This window comes from Tamandua tetradactyla, chromosome 1 (genome assembly GCF_023851605.1).
Source record: "Tamandua tetradactyla isolate mTamTet1 chromosome 1, mTamTet1.pri, whole genome shotgun sequence".
Lineage (NCBI taxonomy): Eukaryota > Metazoa > Chordata > Mammalia > Pilosa > Myrmecophagidae > Tamandua > Tamandua tetradactyla.
Genome location: NC_135327.1, coordinates 3,871,715 through 3,898,588, shown reverse-complemented (window position 1 = coordinate 3,898,588; position 26,874 = coordinate 3,871,715). Strand labels below are relative to the sequence as shown.

Below are 26,874 nucleotides of genomic sequence, written 5' to 3'. Positions count from 1 at the left end.
GAAGAAAGAATTAGTGAACTTGAAGATGAGACAGCTGAAATTGTCCGGTCTGAGGAGCAGAAAGAAAGAATGAAGAAAAGTGAACAGAGCCTGAGGAACCTGTGGGAAACCATCAAGCAACTAATATACACATTGTGAAAATCCTAGAAGGAGAAGAAAGAGAGAAAGGCACAGAGAGAATATTCAAAGAACTTGTGGTTGAAAGTTTCCCTAATTGAATGAAATACATGAATATACACACCTAAGAAGCAAAATGAACTCCAAACAGGATAAACCCAAATAGACCCACACTGTGCCATGTTATTATTGAACTATCAAATGCCAAAGATAAAGAAAGAATTCTGAAAGCAGCAAGGGAGAAGCAGCATGTCACATGCAAGGGAGCTTCAATAAGATTAAGTACAGATTCCTTATCAGAAAGTATGAAGGCAAGAATGCAGTGGGATGAATTAAAGTGTTGAAAGCAAAAAAACTGCCAATCAACAATTCTATATCCAGCAAAACTTTCTTTTTAAAAATGAGGAAAGAATTAAGATATTCCCATATAAACAAAAGCTCCTGAGGGAGTCTGTCATCACTAGAACAGCCCTACAGGAGATGCTAACGAGAGTTCTCCCGGATGAAAGGAAAGGACAAAGGCTGAGAGATTGAAGCCACATGAAGAAGCAAAGTTCTCTAGCAAAGATAATGTCATGGGTAAATATAAACAAGAGTACTACAGTATTTTTAATTTGTAACTCCACATTTTAATTCATAAAGGATTTAAAAGGCAAATATAATGATCAACCAGTTGTTGTGGACTCATAATATATAAATACGTAATCTGTGACAAGCACCACATAAAGGACACAGGGGTATGGGAAAATAGCTCATGTATGCTATTGAAGTGAAGTTGCTTGTGAGATTGTGATAGATTTAGGATACTAAATTTAAGCACCATGGTAACCACAGGGAAACTATGAAAGAACAAGGAAGCCATGAGACACAAAGCAGAGCACGGTTACTGGGCAGAGGGCAGGCCATGGCGAGTTCACCCAAAATGGGTGCAGGGTCTCCATTTGGGGTGGGGTAAACTCTGCTAATGGACGGAGGGGAGGGCACTGCCCCGCCATATGATCAGTCCCACTAAATGGCATATCAGGAGGGGCTGGGCGGGGAGGATTTATGTTATGCACATTTCCACAATTTAAAAAGAAAGAAGAAACTAAAGGGGTAATAACAGTTAAATGCAATACACAATCCTGGACAGGGTCTAACAAGGGAGGAGAAAAGACTCACAACAGCATTATTGGGACATAAGAAAAAACTAGAACACAGAATATAAGCTTTAGATCAATGTCAAATTTTTTTAACTTGATAACTGAACATAAGGTTATTACAAAAGCGAATATCCTTGTTCTTAGGAAATGTACATGGAATTATCGTCATGTTCGAGGATAATGCATGCAATCTGCTCTCAAATCTTCAGAAAAGAAAGAAAGATGAAGACAGACACAGATATAGATGGATGATAGCTAGGTAGACAGAACAGAATAACTGGACAAAGACGGCAAAATGTTAAAACTGGTGGACCACGTATATGGGGGTAGGGGTTGCTGGAGTTCTCTGTATGGAATTTGTATTATTTTTGCAATTATCCTGCAAATTTGAAATTATTTCAAAATACAAAACTTTATACTAAAAACTATCATAAAAGCCCTGTATTTTAAAAAATAAGGGCTGATTCCAAAACATCACATGTTATAAGCGTTTGAGAGGAGCTGTTGGCAACGGAAAACCTTCCAGCCAACCAGTGTCCACAAGAGAATTTTCAAAGGCCAGAGCTCTTTCTAGCTCACTTCCTCTTTCTGCAGCTCAGAATATTTTGGATCTGTATAAGGTGAAAACAAACAACCAAAAAAACCTCTTGCCAAAAAGAAAAATGTATTTTGCAAGGAATTCAATAAGCAGATCTAAAAGGTAAGGAAGAAACCTCTAAAAAAAAACTCTGATTGCAAATGTTAAAAAAGAGCAGAACACAGAAACACTCAAAGTACATTTTTAAAGTCTAATTTTGAAAAATGACCACGAAACTTTTTTTCCCCGAACATCAAAATTACCAAGTGGCCACCAGATGCCGGTGTCTGGAAATAACTATGGTTTGTTTTATTTTCTTTGTTTTTAAGAAACCTAAAAATTAAGGGAAGTCACAAATAGCCAGGCAAAGAACAACTAGGAAAACTCCCGAAGCGGTGACGAACCCTCACTGGCAGCCTGCCAGGGGCTTCAAGAAAAACCCACCCAGAAACTAAACCCCCAAAGCCAGGGCCGGGGACCACAGGAGCAGGCAGAAACCCAAACTAAGCCCGCAGTTCACTTGATGCCTGCTGTGAAAAAGGCCGTGGGAAGCAATGGGCAAGCCCGGACATTTTCTTGCGGCGAGGTGCCCAGCACGGAACCCGCAGCCCAGTGCTGGGGGCCAGTGCCCCAGAGCCCCTTACAGGGTGGCGGGCAGATGTTCAGGGCTGTGATGTAACCTGGGTAAAGTGAATTCATCCGAGGATGAGTCACAGAGGCAGCCCTCAGACATCCTTCAGAAGCCACCCCAAACAGGAGGGGCCCCTCCTACAAATACACTCTGCCCTCCCCCCACCCTGCCAGGCACAGCGCCTTCTGCCACCAGCTTCTCCTCCCCCCTCCGTGGAAAAGCAGGCCAGGGCTGCCTGCACAGGGCCAAGCCCTCCAAAAGAACGACACCACGGGAAGGGCAGCAGAGCAGCAGAGCTGTGGACAGACACACAGATCAACTGTGCCTGAAGCTAATTCTTCTGAAGTCACTTTGACGTGGATTTTCAGTTACTCGCACAGAGCCCGCTATCCATGGATTAAATAAATCCTGACCTTCGCTGGGAATTTAGAAATCCAGCTATGTCACCCCATACAAGGGTACCCTCCAAGTAACTGCCCATTCAGAAGGACAAGTCTTCTGGGGGCCACAGATGAGGGCAGGTCACACATGCCAGCCTCACCCGGCCCCATGATGTGCCCGGCACCTGCTTTCTCAGGTCTGCGGCCACCTTCCTTCCCAGGGCAACTTGGAGGGGCCTCGGACCCTGGTGCGGCCACAGGCACTGTCTAGAGGACAGTGGAGCAGTGCCAGCAGGAAAGCAGCAACACCAGCCAGCCACTCCGGAACACCCAGGAAGCCCAACAGGCCTGCCCCGAGCACTTTCAAGTAGTATCTCACTTAAATCTCCAGGGGCAGGTGGGTTTATCATCCTCACGCTAAGGACAAGGACTGCAGGGAGATGAGTGCTCTGTCCAGGTCACACAGCCTGTCCATGGTGGGGTCAGGCCATCAGCCAGAATCCAGGCAGCCCGTGAACACTGACCTGCCCACTGCAGCTTGCCAGCGTCCCTTCCGAGACATCCACCAGTCGAGCCACTCCAGGACTCCGTAACCCGGGCCTCCACTCTCACAGCCCTCAGGCGGCCTCTGCTCCGGCGTCCCGTCCGGTGCAGCCTGAGCGTCTCTGTGTTATGAATCGGACCTCACCCGGCCTCTGCCCCAAGCCTCTGGGAGCCCCCACCCACTGAGCAGACAGGTGAAAACCCTCACCTGGCACCGTTGGGAAGAGGGAGCTGGGCATCAGAGGAGTGTTGCTTATTTGGATGGTAACTACAGCAATCAGAGCAAACCCACAATTTCCTGGACATTATTAAGATAAATAAAGATTTTTAAAAGGGAGAAGGGCCAGTTTAAGAAAAAATGTTATACAAATAATGTTGCAGCTAATACGTGAATATGACAAAAATCATGAGATTGACCCTGAAATGAGCAAATTTTAAAACACTCATTGGATGGAACAGCAGATGCATGGATGAATGGGTGGATGGATAGACGGATGGATGAACCTACAGACAGACAGAAGGAAGGGAGCAAGGGCAAGGGAGAGAAGAAAGGAAAGAAGTGAAGAAGGTGGCGGAAAGAAAGAAACAGGCTAGCACATAGCAGGTGGTGGGCAGATGGACAGAGTTCACCCATTAGCAGAAGAAACGGTTCAGGGTGGCAGTTAAGAGTGCAGGCCCCAGAGCCAGGCTGCTGGTTCACGTCTCGGTGCAGCCCTCCCTTGCTGTGTGCTCCGGGTATGTGACAAATCTCTCTGGGCCTCAGAGTCCTCTCCTCTAAAATGGGGCAATGAGAATAGCCCCATCAAGGCTGTCGGGAGGAATGCATGAGTTATCACATGTACAGTGTTCAAGACACAGCCTGACGCACCCCAAGTCCTGACAATATGTCACCTAGTAGAACGATGAATAATTATCAGCTAGTAGAACGATGAATAATTATCAGCTAGTAGAACGATGAATAAATTGCTGAGTCCAGCCTGAGACCTGGCAGTATCAAACACCTTCTTCTGTCAAAAGCAACCTGAAGCTTCTCTGGCCACCCCGGAAAGTGCCAGGAAGGGGAAGAGAAAAGAGGGAAACAAAAAGTTCCATTTCCTGGTGGTTTGCAGGAAAAAGGAGGGCGGCAGGCTACAATGTAATTTAAGAAGAAAAGCACAAGTGAGAAGAAAAAGGAAGATAAATTCCGTGGTCCAGACGGCCTCTACAGATAGCTGGATTCTGCTGTGCTGATTCTGGATGCTTCAGCTTTTCTTAGATTCGGAGGAGCTTCTGCCTAAATTAGCACCGGCAATATGCGGAGGAGGAGAAAGAGAAGGTGAACAAGAAGCAGAGAAGGGCTCAGGAGCCTGTGAGGTGCACCCAGAAGCTGCGTGGGTTCCATGCCACCCTGCCCTGGACACCACAACCATCAGCTTTCCCCCCAGCGACCCCCCCCCAAGCCCCCAGCCCAGGCCCCAGGGCGCCCAGCATTCTCCCTCTGGGGCCCCGACCAGCAGAGCCACTCCCTACAGCTCCTACAATCCATCACTGTGCCCACTCCCAGCCTCACCAGCGAACTGAACCCCTGCAGGCCACCCAAGCACCCCGATGTGTCTTTATTTGAGGGAATGTCGCTGGAGAGGAGACAGAGAGTGAGAAAGAAACAGAGACAAGTGTGCGCATGTGAGGCGCAAGGTACACGCCTACTTGTTCAGGGAGAGATGCAGGTGGAGACGGCACCTGCGAGCCAGCTCGGGACTGCAGATTCGTGCACACACGCGAACATCGCTCACTGCAGGAAGCACGCAGAAAGAGACAGTTACCTGCTGCATGACAGCCTTGGCAACGGCCGTGTCTATGTGTGTGTGCGCGTGTGTTTGTCTCTGCACATCTGTGGGTAATAAGAACGACAGCTGACGTCACTGACTGCTCAGCGCATGCCAAGCACAGTCCTGAGTATTAGAGCAACGTGGTAAGAGAGGACTGCCATTACCTCCCTTTCACAGATGGGGTGACAGAGGCACAGAGAGGTCAAGTCACTTGCTCCCAGGTTGCACAGCTTGCAAGGGGCAGAGCTGGGATTCGAACCCAGGAAGTCGGGCTCCCAGGCCTGCACCCACATTCCCATTGTGTCCTGCTGCAGTAACAGCACGGCCAGCTGGCTGGGATCACATGTATGTGCTAATCCCTGAAATAACAAATTAGCCCCCTTTACATGGGTTCAGATGAGAAAACTGAAGCTTAAATAAATTTCCCGAGACCACCAGCTGGGAGGAGACAGTGCTGGGACCTGAACCGGATTCAGACCAGGGTCTGACATGCCAGGCGGCTTCCAGCTGCAGAAAAGCAGCCAACTCAACAGCGAGGCCAGGCAAAGGCCAGGCAGAGCACCCAACAGGGCAAGCCGTGGCCTTATGGATCTGGGGGTAAAAGGGAGGGGCCCTAAAATGGCCATGGGGCCCTCAACAAGCCCACCATCCCCGTGAGGGGCCAAATTTGAATGCAAACAGCATAAATGTGTGCCAGAACTCCCCGGAAAGGTGGGTGTCCTTGGTTCAGAAATGTGCCTGGCCAAGGCCACCCCCAGTGGGGCCCAGCCCCACCCGTGTCCCCCTCAGGCCACAGCATGCAAACTGGCAACCCAAGGGATTGGCCCGCAGACGTGTTTTGTTTGGCCCGCACAGTGTTTGTCAAAAATGTGACTGTGTTGCCAGCTTTTAAAAATCAAGTGATTTCATACCCAAAAATCCACATTTCCGGCTGTTGAAAAGTCAGGAGACCTGGCAGTGCTAGGTTGGTGTTCCCACGCAGAGCCACTGCTCAGGACTGGAAAGCCACTATCCCGTCCCCTGGGCCATGTGCTCTCTGGCCCCCCAAGGGCTGGTCAGCGGGGTGGGCTCTGAGGCCTGGTGGCCAGCGCACCATGGCCTGGGCTCTGCCACCTCCAGCCCTGAGCTCTTGAGCAGATTGCGTCACGCTCCCAAGCCTCGGCTCCTCGGCCCACGGGACAGCTTACGTGGCACCCGCAAGCACTTGGCGTGTGTGGCTGGCACTGCCGTCTCTCCAGCCCCATGGCCCTGTGCCGGTGGACATCTGTCACTCCGCCTGAGTGACAGTTTTGAGCTGACACCTGCTCTGTGCCAGACACTGTTCTGAGAGTCATACTTGCACGAACTCATTCAATCTTCCCGAGAAATCCAGGAGGCCATGCCTCGTCTAAAGCCAAAAGAACTGAAAACACTCGTCAGTACAAAAACTTGTAGGCGAATGAATGTACGTAGCTGCATTATTCATAAACGCCAAACTGTCCATAAGAGCCGCGCAGTGCAAAGCCCCCAAATGTCCACCGACGGGCAAATGGATAAACAGATGCCGCACATCTACACAAAAGAATACTATTAGGTCATGAAAAGGAGTGAAGAGCTGGTCCATGCTCCACTATGGAAGAACCTTGAAAACATTATGCAAAGTGAAAAAAGCCAGACTTCACGGAACGCCACATATTGCAGGATTCCATTTACATGAGACGCCCCGGAACAGGCACATCCACAGAGACAGAGGAAAGCTCCTGGGCAGGTGCCGGCCCCGGCGGAGAGGGGAGGGGGTAGCGACTGCTAAGGGGCACGGGTTGGGGGGAGTGAATGGACAGTGCTGAGAGCTGTGCAAGCTTGCGAGTGCACTAAAAGCCACTGAATTTGCACAACATAAAAGGGTGGATTTTTATGGTATGTAAATTGTATCTCCACAACAGAATTAAAAAGGGAAAAAAGAACCCCTGTTTTCCTCACCATTTTACAGATGAGAAATCAAGACAGCACAGTTAAGGGCAGAGAAACGATTCTTGCGGTCCTCATGGGCGCTGAACCTGCAGAGGTCAGGACGGTGGACGGCGGGGGTTGCGGCGCTGTGGTCCACGCAGCTGCCCCTTCAGCTGTCAGCCTGTGGCCTCCGGGTCCAGGAAAAGGACAGACAGGCCTTCCCAGATCCTTCCAAGGTCCCCACAGACCCTACAAGTCCAGGGCACTATACGGAGGCATTATTTATTCATCTCTATAGGAACAGCTGTGGCCATTAATAAGTAACGACTTTTATGGCCACAAATGGGAATGGCCAGGAGGATGAAAAGCAAACATTCCAGACTGCCCAGTCCCAGCTCTCCCTGACGGCTGGGCTGAGAGACACGGTGCTGGCAGCCCCCGTGGCCTGAGAGGGTTCCACCAGAGGGTCAGCAGGTGGGAAGACCAGTCCTCAGCAGAGAAGGACCACCTCCTGGGTGAGAGGCCCCTCCCCCACACAGGGGCCCCTCCCTCACAGGGCGGGAGGGCTCCACGTGGGGGCTCCCTGTTTAAGCAAGCAGGATCTCACTGGGCTGGCGTGGGATGGTGGGGCTGGTGAGGGCTGCTGGGGGCCCATGTGGGTGGAGGTGGAGGCTGATGGGGGCCATGGTGAAGGGGGCTGGTGGGGCTGGTGGCGACTCATGGGGGTGGGGGCTGGGGGAGCCCGGGAGTGGGGGCGGGGGCTGGTGGGGGCTAGTGGGAGCCAGTGGGAGCCAGTGGGGGCTGGTGGGAGTCGGTGGGGGCCCATGGGGGTGGGGACTGGTGGGGGCTGGTGGGGGACATGGGAGATGGGGCTGAGGGGCCCATGGGAGAGGGAACTGGGGGAGGCCCGTGGGGGTGGGAGTGGTGGGGGCTGGTGGGGACCCATGGGGGAGGGGGCTGTGGGAGGCCCGTAGGGATGGGGGTGGGGGCTGATGGGGGCTGGTGGGAGCTGGTAAGAGCCGGTGGGAGCTAGTGGGGGCTGGTGGGGGCCCATGGGGGTGGGGGCTAGTGGGGGCCCATGGGAGAGGGGGCTGGGGGGGCTGGGGGAGGCCCGTGTGGGTGGGGGCTGGTGGGAGCCGGTGGGGGCTGGTGGGGGCTGGTAAGAGCTGGTGGGAGCCTGTGGGGCTTGGGAGCCAGTGGGGGCTGGTGGGGCCCATGGGGGTGGGGGCTGGTGGGGCCAGAGGCTGCTGCTTTTCTGCTAATAAGCCCCATATCAGCTGCAGCCCTTTCACCAGGGTGCCCTGCAGTTTGGGGATTCCGGGCTGGCCCATTCTCAGACACAGGGGGTAGCCTGCACGTGAGGCCCTGGAAGCCAGAAGGAACCAGAGGCGCAAACACAGAAAAAGACAGGCACGGAAAAACAGAGGAGGGCAGGAAGGGACATACCCGGGGAGACAAAGCACCCAGCAGGAGGCTGGGGCAGAGGCAGGAAGAGAGAGCCCAGCAGAAGGCAGCAGGAGCCCCACACCAAGGGCAGCAGAGCCAGAGGCCCAGGAGGCCTTCCCACATGGCTGGGCAGTGGAAGGCCAGCCCTGCACAGGCGATGCCACCAGTGGGCGGTGGGGACAGGTCCCTAGCCCGGGCGGAGCCCACCAAGACGGTCTCACAGCAGAGGAAGCCGGCGGTCAGGCTGGGGGCCGGGCCTGGGAGTGCCAAGCGGCCGGCCAGGTTGCCATGGCCACGAGGACAAAGCCAGGAGCTGCAGGAGGCCCAGCTCCCAGGAGGGGCGGAGGGGCCCAGCCTCTCCTGGGACAGGCTCCAGCACCACTGTGGGCTGCCTGGCCGCCGGACAGGGCCACGGGGGGCCCGCAGCCTGGGCAGTGAAAACCGTGGCCGGGGAAGGCCACAGAGAGAAGGCCCCAGGAGCACCCAGGCCCTACCACCAGCCCGCCTGGGCCTCAATTTCCTCCTCCACTAAATGGGGAGGAGAGCCCCCCACCCCTGTCCCGGCGCCCAGGGGAAAGGAACTTCGAAGGCCAGAGTAACGATCACCAAGAGAGGCTCACACTCACCCAGCACCTGCTGTAAGCACTTCCCCACCTGCTCGCTGTATTCCTCAAACCATCTGCAGGAAAGGACCTTTTCTTTTAATTTCAATTTACTTAAGGGACTGTTTTTATAAATGCAATAAAAATGAACCGCCAGAAAAGCAAAACAAAAAGGCAGACAAACCTAATTATTTTATCACTGGATTCAACTGACTCTGCCAAACGGGGATGAAGATGGACAGGCACTCTCACTCCCTGCCCCACCTCGAGTGGCCTGAGCCCGGCTGACCCTCACAGCCCCCCAGGAAGAAGGTGCTGGAGTGGGCACAGAGAGGGTCAGGAGTTCTTGCAGCCCATGTTCTAGTGAGGCTCCACCCCTTTCCGGCAGAGCACTCAGTCTCCTGTGCCTCAGTTTCCCTGCCTGCAACAGAGGCCCACACTAGTGGCATCCTGTGAGGCCCTGGGGCAAGTCAGCGAGTCAGGAGTGCGGGGCTTCTCAGCGCAGTCCCTGCCGTACTGCAGCAGGGTATTACTCCCTGCACGTTAGGTGTCACCACCAAACGGCGTCAAACGCCAAGCAGTGGTGTAATCACAGTTCTCTATCTCTTTCACCCTCGCCCAGCAACTGCCTCGTCATGAAGGTCTGGAGTTTGCTGTCACCCACTGACCACCCCGTGGACCCGTAACTGTGCCGCCGCTTGGTGGACATCCAATGACCAGGAAAAGCACGGCTCCTGGTTCCACCACTTATTCTCGGTGCAGCCTCAGGCAGATGACGTGGCCTCTCTGAGTCCCCATTTCCTGATCTGTGCAATGGGGATACAACGACGACCTCGCCCGCATACACAGAGGGGTGCTGACAGAGTCTCCCTGCAGCGCTGCCCAGTTCAGACTGGCTCTTCCCAACTCGGATGGTCTGTTCCCTAAAGACATTTCGAGAGGTCTGCAGACATTTTGAGGTACCACGATTGGGTGGGGGTGTTGCTGCCAGCACCCAGTGGGTAGAGGCTCAGCACTCCTCAATGCACAGCACAACCCCAGGGACAAAGAACCATGCAGCCCAAACTGTCCACAGGGCTAAGCTGGGGAACCCTGATAGACCGGGAAAAGGGAACACGGAGCCACATGGATGCACACTGAGGAGAAGGGATGCATAAACTCAGGACACCCTCCTGCGAAAGGCCAGCAAAAGTCAGAAGGAAGGGCAGCCGCTGCATAAAACAGCACAGAAAGATCACCCAGAGAAACACATTCAGTGAGCAAAGCCCGGAGCTGAACGCCAGGTGAGCACAACAGAGCCAGGATTCGAACCCGCAGCTCTGACCGCCGGTGCCCTGGCCTTGGCCCGATGTGGTTTATTTAAATGCATAAGTTCTCTGTCGTTTCTACAAGTTCATCTTCACATGTGTCGATGAGGTGACCGTGCAGGGAAAGTCTACGGGGCTGCAGGGAGTGATAAGGGTAAGTTGGTGGGGCGACCAGCAACGCTGTGAGGAGCTGACCTCATCGGTGATGCGGTAACTCCTACAAGGAGAATGTGCTCACATCTGTCACAATTACAGGATAGCGTAAAATTACAAATGTATTTACCCTTCAACCCAGAAATCCCATCCCTGTAAGCGTATAGCCCCAGGCGTGAAGCAGCCTGAACCCACTGCATCATCCTTCGTAAAGGAAAGATGGAAACAACCTCTGTGTCCATCCGTGGGGGACTGATTTAAAACACCCACCACCACACTGCTTCCAAGTGATGAACTCCTACGCAGCTGTCATTTTTAAACTGAAGCACCAATGCGTACCGTTAAGGGACAATCTCCACGACACAAGTCAAAAAGGGGGAAAAAGTCAAGTGCAGAAATGTGTAACTTCAAAGACACAAAACAGCATATTCCATATGATTTCACTTTATATAAATCAAAAAACAGACAAAACCATCTCAGGTGCTGGAGACGGAGGTTTGGGTTACGGGCTGGGGGTGCACCCCCCAGGTGCTGGCAGTACCACTCTGATCCAGCGACGGCGCCACGGTACATCAGACGTAAAAAGTCATCAAGTCGTCTGTTTTATTAATATGCAATAAAAGCTTAGAATCTAGACATTAAAAAAAAGAAAGTCATCAAGTCAGATACACTTAATAGTGTGCGTGTTAACATCAGATATCCCAAACAAGAATTTTACGTTAAAATTTTTGATAAAGAAAGATTTGATCGCGGTGAGTAGAGGGGGTGTGCTAGAGTCCCCCATATCCCAGTGGAAAGTGAGTCTGCCGTCCCCCATTCCCAAAGGAAGCTCTTTGCTTAGAGCCCTGGGAGGGGCTCGGACACCCCCCTTGCTCCCCCGAGAGAAGCCGACCAGGAATCAAGCTGGCCTTTGTGGCTGGGTCCGGCAGAGCAGGACAAAGGGCCAAGTGACGGCCCCCTGCTCCCCCAGCACGCCCAGGACACTGAAGCCCATTCACGGCCGAGGCTGCCATTTCCCCAGGGTTCCAGCCGCCTCCTTCCCCTGCGGGGGAACAATACCCCCTTTTGCCACCCTCTTGTCTTCCACTTCCGCATTTAATTGCAAGTTCATGGGTATTAAGCGGCCCATACAGCTGACCCAGCTCCCTATCCCCACCCCCCAAACACGCGGCCCCCAGCGCTGCTCTGCTCACTGCCGCTCTGTGAGCTCATCCCAGGAGCAGAGAGGATGCAGCCCCCCACGCCCCCCCCCCCATGCTCCCCCACGCCCCCTCGACACTCTCCTGGGCCGGGCCTGCAGCCAGGCTAGTGGCTACGGCTACGAGCCCCGGGCTCCTCTGCCTGGCATCCACACCCCTTGTCCTGCTACCATCCAAGTGTGGGGCCAAAACCTTTAACCCTTAACCTCTCCGCAGCCACAGCACCCCCCCCTGAGCTCACGCACAACCTTTAAGGATTGGAAAGAGCTCACAGAAGCCACCCTTCCACCCTTCACATGAACCCACACACTATTTCCACTTCTGCCCTCGCTCACGGGGCTCCTACCACCCAAACGCCCCTCCCCCAGCCTCTCACCTCCTCCAGGAAGCCTTCCTGGCCACACCACTGACACCTAACTTCCCTCCACTATTATGGCCTCCCCTCCATATTCCCACACCACGAGAGTCTGGTCTGGCCCTACACGCCCACCTGAATTTGTCCACCTCCTGCCATCACCCCTGGCCCAAAGCCCACTACCCCTGCCAAACACTGACGCAGCCACCTAACCCCCCGCCCCGCCCACCAAACCTTAAAAGGGACATCCGACCACACTCTGCAGCTGAAGGCCACAGCACACCAGTCCCCCTGCTCAACTTTCCCTGCAAGTCCTCCCTGCGCCGTCCCCTCCCTGCGCCATCCCCTCCCTGCGCCGTCCCCCTCCCTGCACCTGTCCCCTCCCTGCACCATCCCCTCCCTGCGCCGTCCCCTCCCTGCAAGGCCCTCCCTGCACCGTCCCCCTCCCTGCACCTGTCCCCTCCCTGCGCTGTTCCCTCCCAGCGCTGTCCCATCCCTGCGCTGTCCCCCTCTCTGCGCTGTCCCCTCCCAGCGCTGTCCCATCCCTGCGCTGTCCCCCTCTCTGCGCTGTCCCCCTCCCTGCGCTGTCCCCTCCCAGCGCTGTCCCCTCCCAGTGCTGTCCCCTCCCAGCGCTGTCCCATTCCTGCGCTGTCCCCCTCTCTGCGCTGTCCCCTCCCTGCGCGCTGTCCCCTCCCAGCGCTGTCCCCTCCCAGCACTATCCCCTCCCAGCGCTGTCCCCTCCCTGCACTGTCACCCCCTGCACCCACCTCCTGGCCTCTCTCTCGCTCCCCTCCCCCTGGAGCACCCCTCCCCCGAGTGTCACGCCCCAGCTCCCGGGCATCAGGCCTAGCTCCACTCCGAGGGCACCCCCTCAGCCAGGCCTGACCACCCAGCCAGAGGAAGAAGGTACGGCCACTCCTGATCACAGCCCCTGCCGCTCGGGCCCCTTCTGGCCACGCATGAAAATCTGAAATGACTACAAGCAATCTGAAATGACCACAAGCAGCAGAGACTGGCCCTAGCTCTGCTCCTAAACCGTTGCCTCGAGCCATCTGCTACTGACCCACTCCTGGGCTACTAAGCAGACCTACCAAAATCCCACGCCCCTGACTTGGTCTCCCCAGCAGGGTGAGGAGGCTCTGCCACTTCCCTGAGAGAAGCAGCCGGAGCCTTCCACCGGGAGCTGCGCAAGGACGGGAAGTGGCCGAGAGCCCAGGAACTGACCAGACCTGCTCCTCTGCCCACTGAGGTCCAACTCACCCAGCCTGACCCCGAGCCTGCAGCTGAATCACCCACTTCCTGGGTCCCGCAATGGCAGAGCAGGCAGTGACACAGCATGACAGTCAAGGGCAGGGCCTCTGGGGCCAGGTGCCTGGGTTCAAATCCCGGCTCTCCCTCAGAGCATAGATGCTGATTGGCCCTGCAAGCTGTGTGAGCCTGGGCAGGTTACTCAGCCACTCTGTGCCTCAGTTTCCTCCTTTTGAGAGATGTATGGTCTAGGTGAGTGGATAACACCCAAATCAACATTTCTCAAAGCAAATTGTGCTGGGAGGCACCTGGGGGTCTTGTCAAAAGCAGACGCTGCTCCCAGTGCCTGCCCATGTGGAAAAAAAAAAAGTAGACACTGCCTTTCTCTACATGGGACACGACTCCCAGGGGTGTGGACCTTCCTGGCAACGTGGGACAGAAACCCTAGAATGAGCTGGGACTCATCATCAAGGGATTGAGAAAACCTTCTCAACCAAAAGGGGGAAGAGCGAAATGAGGCAAAATAAAGTGTCAGCGGCTGAGAGATTTCAGAGTCCAGAGGTTGTGCTGGAGGTTATTCTTATGCATTTTGTGGATGTCCCCTTTTTAGTTTGGGGTGTATTGAAGAGGCTGGAGGGTGTATTGAAGAGGCTGGAGGGAAGTGCCTGAAAATGTAGAGCTGTGTTCCAATAGCCATGTGTCTTAAAGATGATTGTATAATGATATAGCTTTCACAATGTGACTGTGTGATTATAAAAACCTTGTGTCTGATGCTCCTTTTATCTACTTTATGGACAGATGAGTAAAACATAGGGAATAAAAATAAACAAATAATAGGGGGAACAAATGTTAAAATAAATTGAGTAGACTGAAATACTAGTGAACAATGAAAGGGAGTGGTAAGGGGTATAGAAAAAAATACGGGGAACAAAGGTTAAAACATATTGAGTAGATGGAAAAACTAGCGGTCAATGAGAGGGAGGGGTAAGGGGTATGGTATGCATGAGTTTTTCTTTTTTCTTTTTATTTCTTTTTCTGGAGTGATGCAAATGTTCTAAAAATGATCATGGTGAAGAATACACAACTATGTGATGATACTGTGAGCCACTGATTGTACACCACGTATGGAATGTTTGTATGTTAAGATTGTGTTGTATGTTTATCAAAAACAATATTAAAAAAAAAAAAAACAAAACAGCAGATGCTGACCCGCGGGTCTGGGCAGACCCAAGCTACCATACCTGAACAACGCATGGAAAGGGCAAGGACCTACCAGGCTTTGGCACATAGTAGGTGCTCAATGAAGCAGTGTATTGGGTTCTCCTACTGAGATTAAATTGGGGCCATCTCAGATCTGTGCAAGACCCTGACCTGGGTCTGTGAAAATAATAGAAATTTTAATTTTAATTAAAAAAAAAAAAACTAGCAACTACCATTTCTCCCCATTAATCCTCAAAACTCCCCTCCATGCTAGGTTGCAGATGGCAGGGGCCACTTGGCCTAGAGCAAGGGCCACTTGGCCGGAGGCCCCGCTGATGATCGCACACACACACACGCACACGCAGTAGTACACTCACATGAGGACAGACAGGATACCAAGAAGAGGGTGTTCAAAACACCTCCCGACGCTGGGTCACTGCCAGTGCCCCCTGTCCACAGCGCCCAAAGAGTAAACAGGGGCTTCTCTAAACTCTGTGCATCCCCTTGGGCAGCACAGCTGTCCCATGTGCAGTTTGTACACATTAAAACAATCAGTTGGTGCCATGAAGGAGATTTAAAACGCAGCTGTCTGGAAGCCCAATGTTGTCCTGCATCAATTTGTTAATTAAGCCAAAGAATATGGAGGGACACAGGCCCCCTGTCCAATGGGTAAGGCTTTCCCAGCCTCATTTGAGAGAGGGGCAAATGAGGCACCAAAAGCTTGTCCAAGCCCTGCTGGCAGATGGGCATCTGTCCACCCACAGAGGGCAAGCAAGGGGTCAGCTGGGTGGCAACCAAGAGAGCCGTGCTCCCCCCACCCACATAAGAACTGGCCTTCATCTGCCTCTAGACCAGGTCCCAAGACCCCACCATAAAGAGGGCCTCCGGGGAGCTCGGATGTGGTGCAAGATTAGGGCAGCCTGGGCCAGGCCAGCTGCAAGCGAGGCCTGGGCCTTCAAACAGCCTCTGCTTCGCTCTGGCCGGCCAGGGCCCCTGGATCATGTGGCTAACTATCACACCAAATCCTTTATAGTCACTATCACATTTAAGTATCACAAAAACCTTGAGGTTAAGTACTGCAATCATCCCCATTTTACAGGGAGCAAAACTTAGGAACAGAGTGGCTAAGTAACTCACCCAAGGTCACACAGAGGCTGGGAAGTGGCAAAGCTGGGCTCAAGGCCAAGCCTCCCCAATCCCAGGGCCTAAGCCCTTTATCACAGGGTGACCAACAGCCCATGTTTAAAGTCAGACAGTCCCAAGCAAGCTGGGGCCACAGGGCACCCCACTGACCACACTCCCCTTGAACAAGAGGAGAAGATCATGGTGTCAGTGATGACAGAGGGGCAGCTCCCAGCCACCACGTGGGCTCTGTACCCAGGACCTGGGGGGCCGGGACTCCTGGCCCCTCCCTCCCCCATCCCCGGGAACCTGCCCACCCAGCCCCTCAGACAGCAAAACTGCCCTGAGCCTCTGTCCACATCCTGAGGGTCTCAACGCATTTCCCACCACGAAGAATAGCCAAAGTGGGGTCCCAAAACAGGCTGCATGCTAAGCGCTGACCCGTTGAATGCCTTTAACCCATGAGATGTGTGCCCGAATCGCTCCAGACACAAAACAGTTATCGGATTTCTAAAAATACATCAGCTCAGTCACCCTTCCTGGCTGGTGGCCTCTGGAGGTTCCTGAGCCTCTCTGGGCCTCAGTGCCCTCGTCTAGAAGGTGGGGAAAATAAGGGTGCTCCCAGAGGGTCCCAGCGAGCACCCCACAGGACTCTGAGCAGGGTTTGGCTTGTGGGCAGGAAACACTCAACCAACCTCCCACCACAGGCGGCGTGGAGACCACACAGGCCGGACAACGCACACCCCCCTCTTCCAGCAACTTCCAGAGCCCTGCCGGCCAAAAGGATGGCCAAGGTCTAATTCTGAGAGGCAGGCCCGGCCGGCCGGGCTCTCCGCACAAGGACAAGCTCTGGGGAGACGAGGCCTGCAGCCTGCCTGCCCCCGTCACCTGCCCAGCATCACACGTGTCCTCGGTGGCACCCATGAGGCTCCGTCCCTTCCTGGAATCTTTTCCGGCCGCAGCCCGGTCCTTCAGGAGCCGAGAGCCAAAACCACAGCTCCAGCTCCATGGAAACACTTTGTTTTCAGAAACAAGCCCATCTCTGGTCACCTCTCTCTTCCACTGCCACCGCGCAGGCCACCATCATCTCTCACCCAGACTCTGGCCACCTCCATCCTCTCCCCCAGCCCACTTTCCTCACAGCAGCCAGAGGGTCTCTTATAAAGGGTAAGTGATTCATTGTCATGCCCTGGCTTAACACCTTCCGGGGGCTTCCCAGTGCTCTTACAGTGAAACCCAGCACAGCCCCCACAAAGAACAGCCCTGCCTCTCTCCCCTCACCCACTCCAACCACCCAGCATTGGCCTCAGGGCCTTTGCACAGGCTGTAACCTCTGCCTGGAGCGTGGTTCCCATGCTTTCTTCCCACGGCCAGCTTCCCAGAGTCCAGGTCCCAGCTCAAAGCTACTTCTTCATGCCCTGGCACCAGCACACATCCCTGTGTTACATCTGCAGGACCTTTCTTCTGTGTTATCTGTTCATGGCCCAGCCCCACAGCCTGGCAGCAGCTCCAAAAACAAAACATCCGTCTGTTTTGTTCCTACTGGTTCTCCAGTACCTGGGACACAAGAGGCCCCTTCCCTGGTATTTACTGACATTATGACGACAGCAGAAAGCAGGATGCCTGGCACTTAAATCATTTCAACCGTGAATGTGGAAATCATCCATCCCGTGTGCAACAAGGACTTAGAGAAATCACTCTTGGAGTTTGTAACAGGGGGACCTGAACTGGGCTGGGGTACGGCAAGGGCTTTCCCAAGAAGGTGGTTTAACCCCTCGCTTCTCAAAGCATGGCCCCCCCCCACCAGAGGCAGCGGCAGCTACTGGGGCCTGTCAGAGACACATGTCCCAGGCCCCAGACTTGCTGATCCAGAATCAGCATTTTTACCTGGAGCCCCCCACCCCCTGCCTTGGTGCTTCAGAGGATGACGGCAAAGCACGCCCGCTCAAGGCACCCTGAGAACCGAAGGGCTCTGAGCCAAAAAGGGGTGTCTGGCACTACCAGCCCAAGCACAAGGAGCCCAGGGGCCTCGCGTCCTCCCCCGTCAGACCTGAAACGCGAGCCCAGGAGCCAGAGCTGCCATATGGGGGGGCGGGGATAGGAGCCCGACAGCTTTGCGTGACAGACTCCCGCGAGACACGTGCCATCTGGAGCCCCTTTGTGATTCAGGGAGTGGACGGGGCAGAGCCAGGGGAATTTATAAGGCATGGAGTGGGGGGCTGGGGCCTCCTGTCATCAGGGAACCGGCAGCACCCCACACACACACACCTGCCACCTGCAGCAGAGCCCTGCGCCCCCAAAATGACTTAGAATTCACATGAAACCCACTCCCACGGCTCCCAGGGACTGACCCCTTGAATGTCAAGCACTGAGTCCTGCTCTTGGTACATGTGGCTGCAGAGGAGCTGACAGCCCCCCTCCCCCTACAATGAGGGACTGGCTGGTCAGAGCACTGGCCACCCCCGGATGGGCAGTGGCTAGATCAGGGGTGAGCACATGACCTGAGAGTCAGGCCAGGGAGCTCCTGGATCCAGCAGTGCCTGAAGCCGAAGACCTGAATCAAGTGAGCCCATAAACTCTGAGTTTGTTCACAATCCAAAGAACTCCCGATGATACATCAGATCACTCCCCAGCCTGCAGAACCATCACTTGTGCTTCCACTTTCTCTCCTGCCCTGCAGCTCCTTGAGAACACACGCCACTGTCTGACTCAGCTGCATCCCTAATGCTGAGAGCAGGGCCTGGTATGTTATACAACCTCAGCAGCCAGGCGACAACGATGGATGGTCTTTTCTTCCTTCACGCCACAAGCATTTACTCAGCACCCACTGTGTGCCAAGCTGCTGTAGGTGGGGGGACACACTCAGGAATAGGAGAGACAAAATCCCTGCCCTGTAGGGGCTTAACTCTAGGGAGGGTGGGGCACCAGCCTAAGGAGGGAAAAGTAAGTGCCACGGAAAAGGGGGAGAAGGGTGGGGAGGAGTGCAGCTCGTAGCTGGAGGGGAGGGAAGGCCACTGAGGAAGGGAGATAGCTGGGTGGAGACGAGAAAACGTGGTGAACTGCACGACTGCCTAGGAAGAGAGCCTGACAAGAGGACAGCAGGTGCAAGGGCCCCGAGGCGAGTCTGGAGAAGAGGCCACGGGGGTCAGGAGGACCCAACGCTGCGGGGCGTCCAGCCATCGCCAGGGCCTTGGCTTTTCACCTGGGAGCAGCGGGAGCCCAGCAGGGTCCCAAGCAGGGGATGGGGGTGATCAGGCTCCACCAGGATGTGTGAGCCAACGGGATCTCCTGATGGGGCGGCTGCAGGATGAGCGCAGTGCAATGGCTCCAAGGAGAGGCAAGAGCAGCAGGAGGAGACGCAGCCTGAGAAGGGAGCTGCGAGAGGGCAGGAAGACAGTGAGTCTGCGGCACCTGCTGCACCCCGTGGGGCCGGTGGAGTGCCCCCGGGATGCAGCATTGGGGCAGGGGACAGAGGGCCGGGGTCGGCCAAAGGGCAGCATTCAGGCAGCGGGGCAGGATGCGCACGAGCAGAGCAATGGCGAGGGGCTGGGGGGAGGCTGGAGGGGAGCACTGCTACGTCCCGGCCGGCCCCCCTGCACGAGAGCTCGGCCTGTGTGCTGCGGGCGGCAAGAAGCGGCTCAGCCCCGGCTCCTCCTTCTTGAACAGCTGCCGTGGACCAGGGAGCTTCCGCCGCCTCGCTGGCTCCTGAGGGGCAGGCAGGGCAGGACAGGGCCGAGACATGAGGCACAGGGACAGGCAAAAGGACACAAGGTGACCAAAGGCTACGCAGCAGACAGCTGTCCAAATCAGGCCATGGGCCGACACCTGCCTGCCAAGTGCAGCAACCCGTGGACAGAAGCAGGGACCGCAGCCCCACTCCGAGGACGCAGCGCAGAAGGTGTGACAACAACCAGACATGTGAGGAGGCTGAGAGCGTGGCCTGGGCCGCACGTTGCAGGGACTGGACAGTGACAGGCGCTGGCCCGAGCTGGGGAATGGAAAGGGACAGCAGCACCAAGCCCAGGACCAGTTGTCAGCGTCCCCCATGTCGGGGTCTCCCCTATGTACAGGCCGCCTGGGCCCAGACCACCCTCCCCCAGTGCCCCCCACAACTGCCCGCTCTCGAGAGGGGCCCCCAGGTGGGTCAGCAGGGCTGGCGTGGCTTAGACACCCAGGGTGGGGTTCCTGCTGCAGTTACGGCGCCTACAGACCGCAGGTTGGGATGGCCAGGGTCCTCACCAAGCCTCAGCTCCTGTCCGCACGGCAGACAGCAAGCACAGACACCCATGGCCACTGTCGCCCACGTAGCTGACACTGCCCCATGCCCACTCCTTCTACACTCCCTGCACCCGCCTGGCACAGACTGTCCCCGCTCGGTGCCCAGCCAGTAGCACTGTCAGGGGCTGTCCCGGGTGGGAGCAGGGCAAGCAGAGCCCCCAGCCCACTCCCTGGACTCCAGCAGCACCGCCAGTCCAGGCCCCACCCCCACCCCTACTGACGAACGCTGCTCTGGGCTCAGTTTGTGCCCACCAGAGCGCCAGGCCCACAGGGGCAGAGGGCTCGGTCCGTGGACCACCACCATGTCCCCGGGCACTGGGACAGCACCTGGCACTTCGGAGGCTTTTCATTCCGAACATGTTTGTGGAACTCACTAAATCCTTGTAATCCTAACACCTCCCTGGCCCCATTCTACAGATGAGGAAACTGAGGGTCAGAAATGTCCCCACGTCATACAACTAAGTGCTGGGCCCAGATGGGAAGCAGCGGGGCCTGGTTCCAACTACACCGTCCTGATTCACGGGGGATGGAGGGATAGATTTTAAGATCCCACATTGTAGGTAAGTCTTGCCCACAGTGGGTAAAATGGGTCATCTTTGCTGTTTGTGCTAAACTCCAGACTCGGTTCGTTATCATGAATAACAGCTAACATTACCTGAGCATTGATGACGTCCTGGGCCCTACATGTCCCAGGCACCAAGGCTCACTTCAGGTCTACACAACCCTAGGAGGAAGGGATTATTATTATTTCCATCTTGCTGAGGATGAAAGAGGCTCACAGAGGTTATGCGACCTGTCCGGATCGCCTCGCTAGTAAGAAGAGCCAGGACAAAAACACACTGCACCAGGGCCTCCAAAACCTGGGCCTACGGGTCTGGGGTCCCTGACGAGACAGGAGTAGCACAGCTGAGACCCCATGTGCCAGGACCCAGCAAAGACTCCATGGTCAAGGTGGACCCCAACCAGCTCCAACACCAGGCAGAGTGCAGTGGGGCTCAGGGGACGTGGAGGGGAGGGGGCTAAGGGCATGGGGGGATGAGATTCCACAGCAGAAATGAGCAGCCACATCTCATTCCACAAATACACCAAATTCAAGAGCACCCGGACCCAAATGAGGACACAGCAAATGGGGAACGAGCTGCCCACCTGTGGGGCCTGGGCTGACCCGAGACGCGCTCTCCCAAGCCTTCCCTGTCCTTGCCAGCTCACGCCTGAGCCTGCACCATCCTCGTCACTGGAGTGGATTTCACACTCAGAGGGAACAAAGATGTCTCTGTCATTAGGAAAGGGGGGCTACTGCTGCTGGAACATTCTGGGTTCTGTTCATTCACATCTCCTGGGTGTGGGGAGGAGGAGGAGGGCAGATGGGAGGAGAGCAGGATGCCCCCCTCTGGTGCTGTCCTGAGGGGAGGCGCCCCGGGCAGAGATGGAGCAGACCCCGGTTCCCCGCTGTCCACCCCTTGATTCATTCCTCAAATGCTTGTGGGCACATGCAGGGGGCTGGCAGTCTGGGAAGCACTTTGCATCCATCACCTCCTACAGTCCATCCCCACAGGCTGATAAGAGGGCTGACAGCCTCACTCCCATTCTACAGATGAGAAAGCTGAGGCTTGACAAGGTCAGGCCAGCGCAAGATCACAAGGATGGTGTGGGATGCAGGAACACAGAGGAGGGCCATTAATTAACTTTCTGTCACCTTCAGGCCACCCAGCCCAGCTGCCATCCTCTCCCACCTCAGCTACTGCAGCAGCCTCCCTACTCTGCCTCCACCACCACCCCCCACCCCCCCCACACACACACACAGTCTACTCTCCACCAGCAACCAGAGGGATCCTGCAAAAACCAAGTCGGATCCTGCCCTCCTCTACCCACAAGGTTTGAGGGCTCCCACCTCGCTCAGGGCAAGAAACAAAGTCGCCATGTGGCTGGCAGGGCCTTGCCCACTGCCCAGTCTGCACTCCTCCCCTGTTACCACCCATGCCACTCCCACCGCTCACCCACCCCCATCCACTATGCTCCAGCCACAGTGGCCTCCTGCTGTTCCTGGAGCTCATCCTGCCTCAGGGCCTTTGCACTTGCTGTTCCCTCCACCCAGACACTGTCCCCAAATGCCCTCACAGCTCCCTGTCCCCTCCCGCAGGCCCCTGCTCCAGGACACCCTCTCAGCAAGGCCTCCTCCACCCTGCCCCACCATCCACTCCTCTTTGAAGCACCTGACACAACTGCATAATGGGCATTTCCCACAGTGCTTTGTCCCATTTGTCTCCCTTACTGGAACAGAACCTCTGAGAACAAGGACTCTGCTTTGCTCCCCACTGTGTTCTGGTACCTGGGACAGTGTCTGACAAGTAGCAGACACCCAAAAAATACCTGTTGATAGGTATTTTTAGGGGGGCTCAGGGAAGGCTTCCTGGGGGGCATTACAGCAAAAGTGAGACCAGACAAGCAGGAATTAGTCAGTGAGAAGAGAGCAGGCACGGAGCTCCCAGTAGTAGATGCTCCCAGCAGCAGGTGCTCCCAGCAGTAGATGCTCCCAGCAGTAGGTGCTCCCTAAAGCAGGGCCTTCCAGTACCAGGTGCTCCCTAAAGCAGGGGCTCCCAGTAGCAGGCACTCCCTAAAGCAGGAGCTCCCAGCAGCAGGAGTTCCCAGCAGCAGGTGCTCCCAGCAGCTGGTGCTCCCAGCAGCAGATGCTCCCAGTAGCAGGTGCTCCCAGCAGCATCTCAGGGAGGCTCAGGGGTGAGAGGCCTCGTGAGCAGGAAAAATGGCTCATCGTTTCTGAGCGCCTTCTGACTGCTCTAAGCATGTTAGGCGAACAGACTCACCTAACCCTCCCCACCCTCTGGAGTGGGTATATTCTACCCCCCTGACATATAAGGAGGCTAAAACACAGAGATCTAAGTCTCTTTCCCAAGGTGACACCTAGAAGGAGCAGAGCCTGAATTCAAACCCAGGCCGTGTAGCCCCAGAGAAGGCAAAATGCACACACAGCTGAGTCTAGGCTGGATAACAGAGAAGGACGCTGAGTGACTCTGAGCAGGTGGCTGAAACTCTCTGAGCCAATTTCCTTATGTGTAGAATAGGCAACCCAGGCACAAGTCCCAGCACATGGAAGGCCCTGGCGTTGTTATCAGATCCATGGAAAGAGCCAGGGAGGGGAGGCCCTGCAGGCAGGCCAAGCCCCCAGGAAAGGCAGAGCTCCCTAGCCGGGCTGGAGACTCTGCAGACAGGGAAAGCGATGCTCTCCTGGCACTGTTCCCCGTCTCCAGCTGCCCGCATCCCAGGGTCTTTGGTCCCGGAGCCGCCCCTCCCTGCCCCATGGCAGGCCCTGCCCTGTCCTGCCGTCTTAGCCTGGCAGGACAGCCAGCCAAGAAGCCCCGCTCACAAGCCATGCAACATCCACCATTTGTCTGTCTCGTAAGTTTCTTCTTTGTTTTTTTGGCCAACAGCAAGGTGAGTTGGGTTTTCTGTCCCTTGCAACCAGAGGTTCCTGAAACATCAGCTCGCAGCAGTGTTGTTATGATGAACTGAGAGCCTCTTAGACTTGGGGGAGACAAGGTGGGGGAGACACTCCTCTGACCTCCTCTGACCACACAGGAGCAGGGCCCTGCGAGCAAGGGTGCCCATCTCCTGAGCTGCTGCGCCCCCCACCCCTACCCCGGCATCGGCACCCCAGGGCCCCCCAAAGGACCTTAGTTCAGAACAAGATTTGGGAAGTAGGGCAGATGGACGTGAGAGCCTCCAGTTTAACAGCTGATGCTGCAATAAAGAAAAGGGAGCGACGGCCACACACCACAGGAAGTGGAAGTCAGGGTGACAGAGCCAGAGGCGAGCCGCACCCCGTCTACGGAAGAACCCCACTCTGCTCCTCAGAAGCCTGACCGAGCACCCATACCCTGCAACACGGGCAGGGCAGGCCCCAGAGGAGCATGGCCGGGGCTCCCCCACAGTGGCCATGAACAAAAAAGTGTTTCACTGCCCTTAATCCTGTAGCAGTACCCTCAACCTCCCAAAAGCAACCTGCCACTTCCTACTTGCTTTAAAATATGTGGCTCTCTCAGTGTGGCTTCAATTTTCCATTTGAGAGAAATAAGGGTTAGAAGAGATACTCCATTGTCCTCTTACCTTTACTATTTAAAAGTCAAAAGCAAGCAGGGCAAGTGCAAGGATGAATGACAACCAACGTTCAGCCTCAGGATGCGGGGTGCATCAGGGAAGGGTGGGGACTGCGGCAAACTGGAGACCACAAGTCTTATCTAAAGGGGCAGCCGCTACTCAGGTTCAGCCAGTATCTACCATGGAGGAAAGCAGCTTGGTATGTACAGCTCTTCTGATCATTCCACAGAAGCCAGAAATACAGACTTTCCACCGAATTTCCTGCCTCTTCAACGCTAGCAACTAATCATTAAAAAAAAAAAAGTGCAGCCCTGACAAAACCACCTACGGGCCTGATCTGACCTGAGGATCCCCAGCCTGCAGCCTGTGGCTCAATGAATGACACTGAGTCTCTGCATCGCCACAGTTAACCCAGGACCTGCCCCCCGCAGGCACCCAATAAATAAACGACCTCTGATGAATGAAACATACACACACTCACACACAGATGCACATGCACACAACCTGTGATCATTGAGAATCTGAGGTTTCCCAGAGACACAGGAATCTTCTGGGCCAGAGAATTCACCCAGCCCACTTGCACATGACTTAAACCCCCTCTCTGCCCCTCAAAGTGACTTAGCTACTAGATAAATGCAGAATGATCAAGAAACAGGAGTCAGGAAACCTGAATTCAAGACCCATCTCAGCAACAAATTCACCTGGTAACCCAGGGCCAAGTCCCTGAACAGCTCTAGTCCTCAGTTTCCCCTTCTAGAAAAATAAGGTTAGGCAACATGATGGCTTGTCTCTTCTAGCTCCAACAACCTGATTCTAGGTTTCCAGTTGCCAGTAGACGATTTACTGGAGCTGGTAAAGACCAACAGATCCCAGCCAAGATTTCTCCAGCCCTAAGTCATACTAAACTGATAAAGAATGACAGTCCTTGAACAGAGACGCACATGGTCTATAATTCTGAAAAACTGAAACTACCTAAATGCCCTATCTTAGAAGAATGGTAAAATAATAACAGTGATTATTATTATTACAGCTAATAAACATGCAGCACTTACTCCATGCCAGGCATTGTTCTAAGAGCTTTACACATCTTAACTCATTTAATTCTCTCATCGTTCTGAGAAATTAGGAAACTGAGGCTTACCAAGGTGAAGCAACTTGTGCAGGAGCAAACGGCCAGTAAGCAGCTGGGATCCGAGCTGGATGTGGGGCAGCAGAGCCCCACATTTCACTATGAGTCCTCCGAAGGTCTGGTAATGACGACTGCTTAGTAGTAGTAGTAACACGAGGAAGCGTGCAAAGGGGGCGAAGGAGCAAGATATAAACCCGCATGTGCAGTGGGATCGCACCTGGGCACAAGCAAAATGCAAAATAGAAGAACGGGAGGAATGCATCAGGAGGGGAGGGCAGCTGTTTGGAGGGTGAGACCTTTTTACTCCTCTTTCCTTTCCAAATGCTCCCTGAGCAAATGCGGTCAACACCGTCAGTGCCCCTGCATCCAGCAGGAACCCTCTTTCCCTCCCCCCGAGCCTCTGAGCAGCTTCCAAAGCGTAAGCCCGCGAGCTCTACCCGTCTCCCTGACCCCTCCCTGCACACCCCCAACACCCAAAGCAGTGCCAGGCACACAGCAGGCGCTCAGTAGAAGGTGTAGATGAGAGAACAACCCTGGGAGGCAGGGACCAGGCGCTCTCCAATTAGAGCTGACGATTCCAGGCTCCCAGCTCACAGAGCTGGATATCCGGGACAAGCACGAGGCACCCACATCCTAGTGGAGAGTTTCTACTGCAGTGCAAGGGCTAAAAAAAGAGACTAAATGCGATCTGGAGGCAGGATGGGGAGGACCTGGACTGCGGGTGGGGAGGACCTAGACGGCGGGTGGGGAGGACCTGGACTGCGGGTGGGGAGGAGGCGGTAGGTATAATGGCCATTTGGGACAAACTGGTGACGTGTGAATACAGACCATGGATGTGTTCTATTAAGTCAGCATCAAATTTCTTGACTGTGATAATTAGACTACGGTTACATAAGGGAATGTGCGTGTTCTTAGCAGATACGTGCAGAAGTATTTAGCGGTAAAGGGGCATCGTGCTCATAATTACTCTCAAATAGGTCAAAACTAATAATGTGTGTGTGTGTGTGTGCATGTGGGTACATATAGGGAGAAAGAGGGGGAGGTAGGGGAGAGAGCAAACGATAAAGCAAATGTTACCAAAGGCCAATAACTGGTAAATCTGGAGAAGGTGTATGCAGGAATGCTCTGTATTAATGAAATGATAAAGTCACAAAAGAATTACCTTTGAAAAAGGTATTAAACTGCCCATAAATACAGCAAACCTGGTTTTATATCCAGCCCCCACAGGTAAGTAGAAATGTGTACCTGCCATACTTGGTCCCATAAGACAGACCATTTGTAGCCAAACCGATATAAGGGAATATGTGTACAACACCTCCCTCCCCTCTATTATTACCTCTGTGACCAAGGAGAGGTAAATCCACTTAAAGAACACCCAGTCAACAGCCCGGCCAGCATCAGGGGGGCTAGGACCACTTGGAGCTTCCTGAAGGGCAAGTCAAGCATGCCACCTTGCCTGCCTCGCTGGGTGGAAGGCTTAAGGCCAAGGAGGCCAGTCTGGTGCCCCCGAGCTCATGTGGCTTACAGTCTAAAGGGAGAAAGAAGCAGTAAATACCCCCTGATATTTCAGAGAGTGACAGGTACAAGAAGAAAAT

The 26,874-nt window shown here is 54.7% G+C and overlaps 1 protein-coding gene across 4 annotated transcripts in view; it reads right to left on the bottom strand.

The window, feature by feature from the left end:
- Nucleotides 1–26,874, bottom strand: part of PREX1 (phosphatidylinositol-3,4,5-trisphosphate dependent Rac exchange factor 1) — a 193,616-nt gene that overhangs the window by 153,268 nt on the left and 13,474 nt on the right. The window contains exon 1 of one of the 4 annotated variants that reach the window (XM_077167436.1): nucleotides 13,450–14,580. The exons of the other annotated variants lie outside the window; for them this stretch is intronic. Coding sequence (XP_077023551.1) covers nucleotides 13,450–13,527 — 78 coding nt within the window. The 5' untranslated portion in view covers nucleotides 13,528–14,580. Of the gene's footprint in view, nucleotides 1–13,449; nucleotides 14,581–26,874 lie in introns of those variants that run through there. 4 annotated transcript variants of the gene reach the window in all.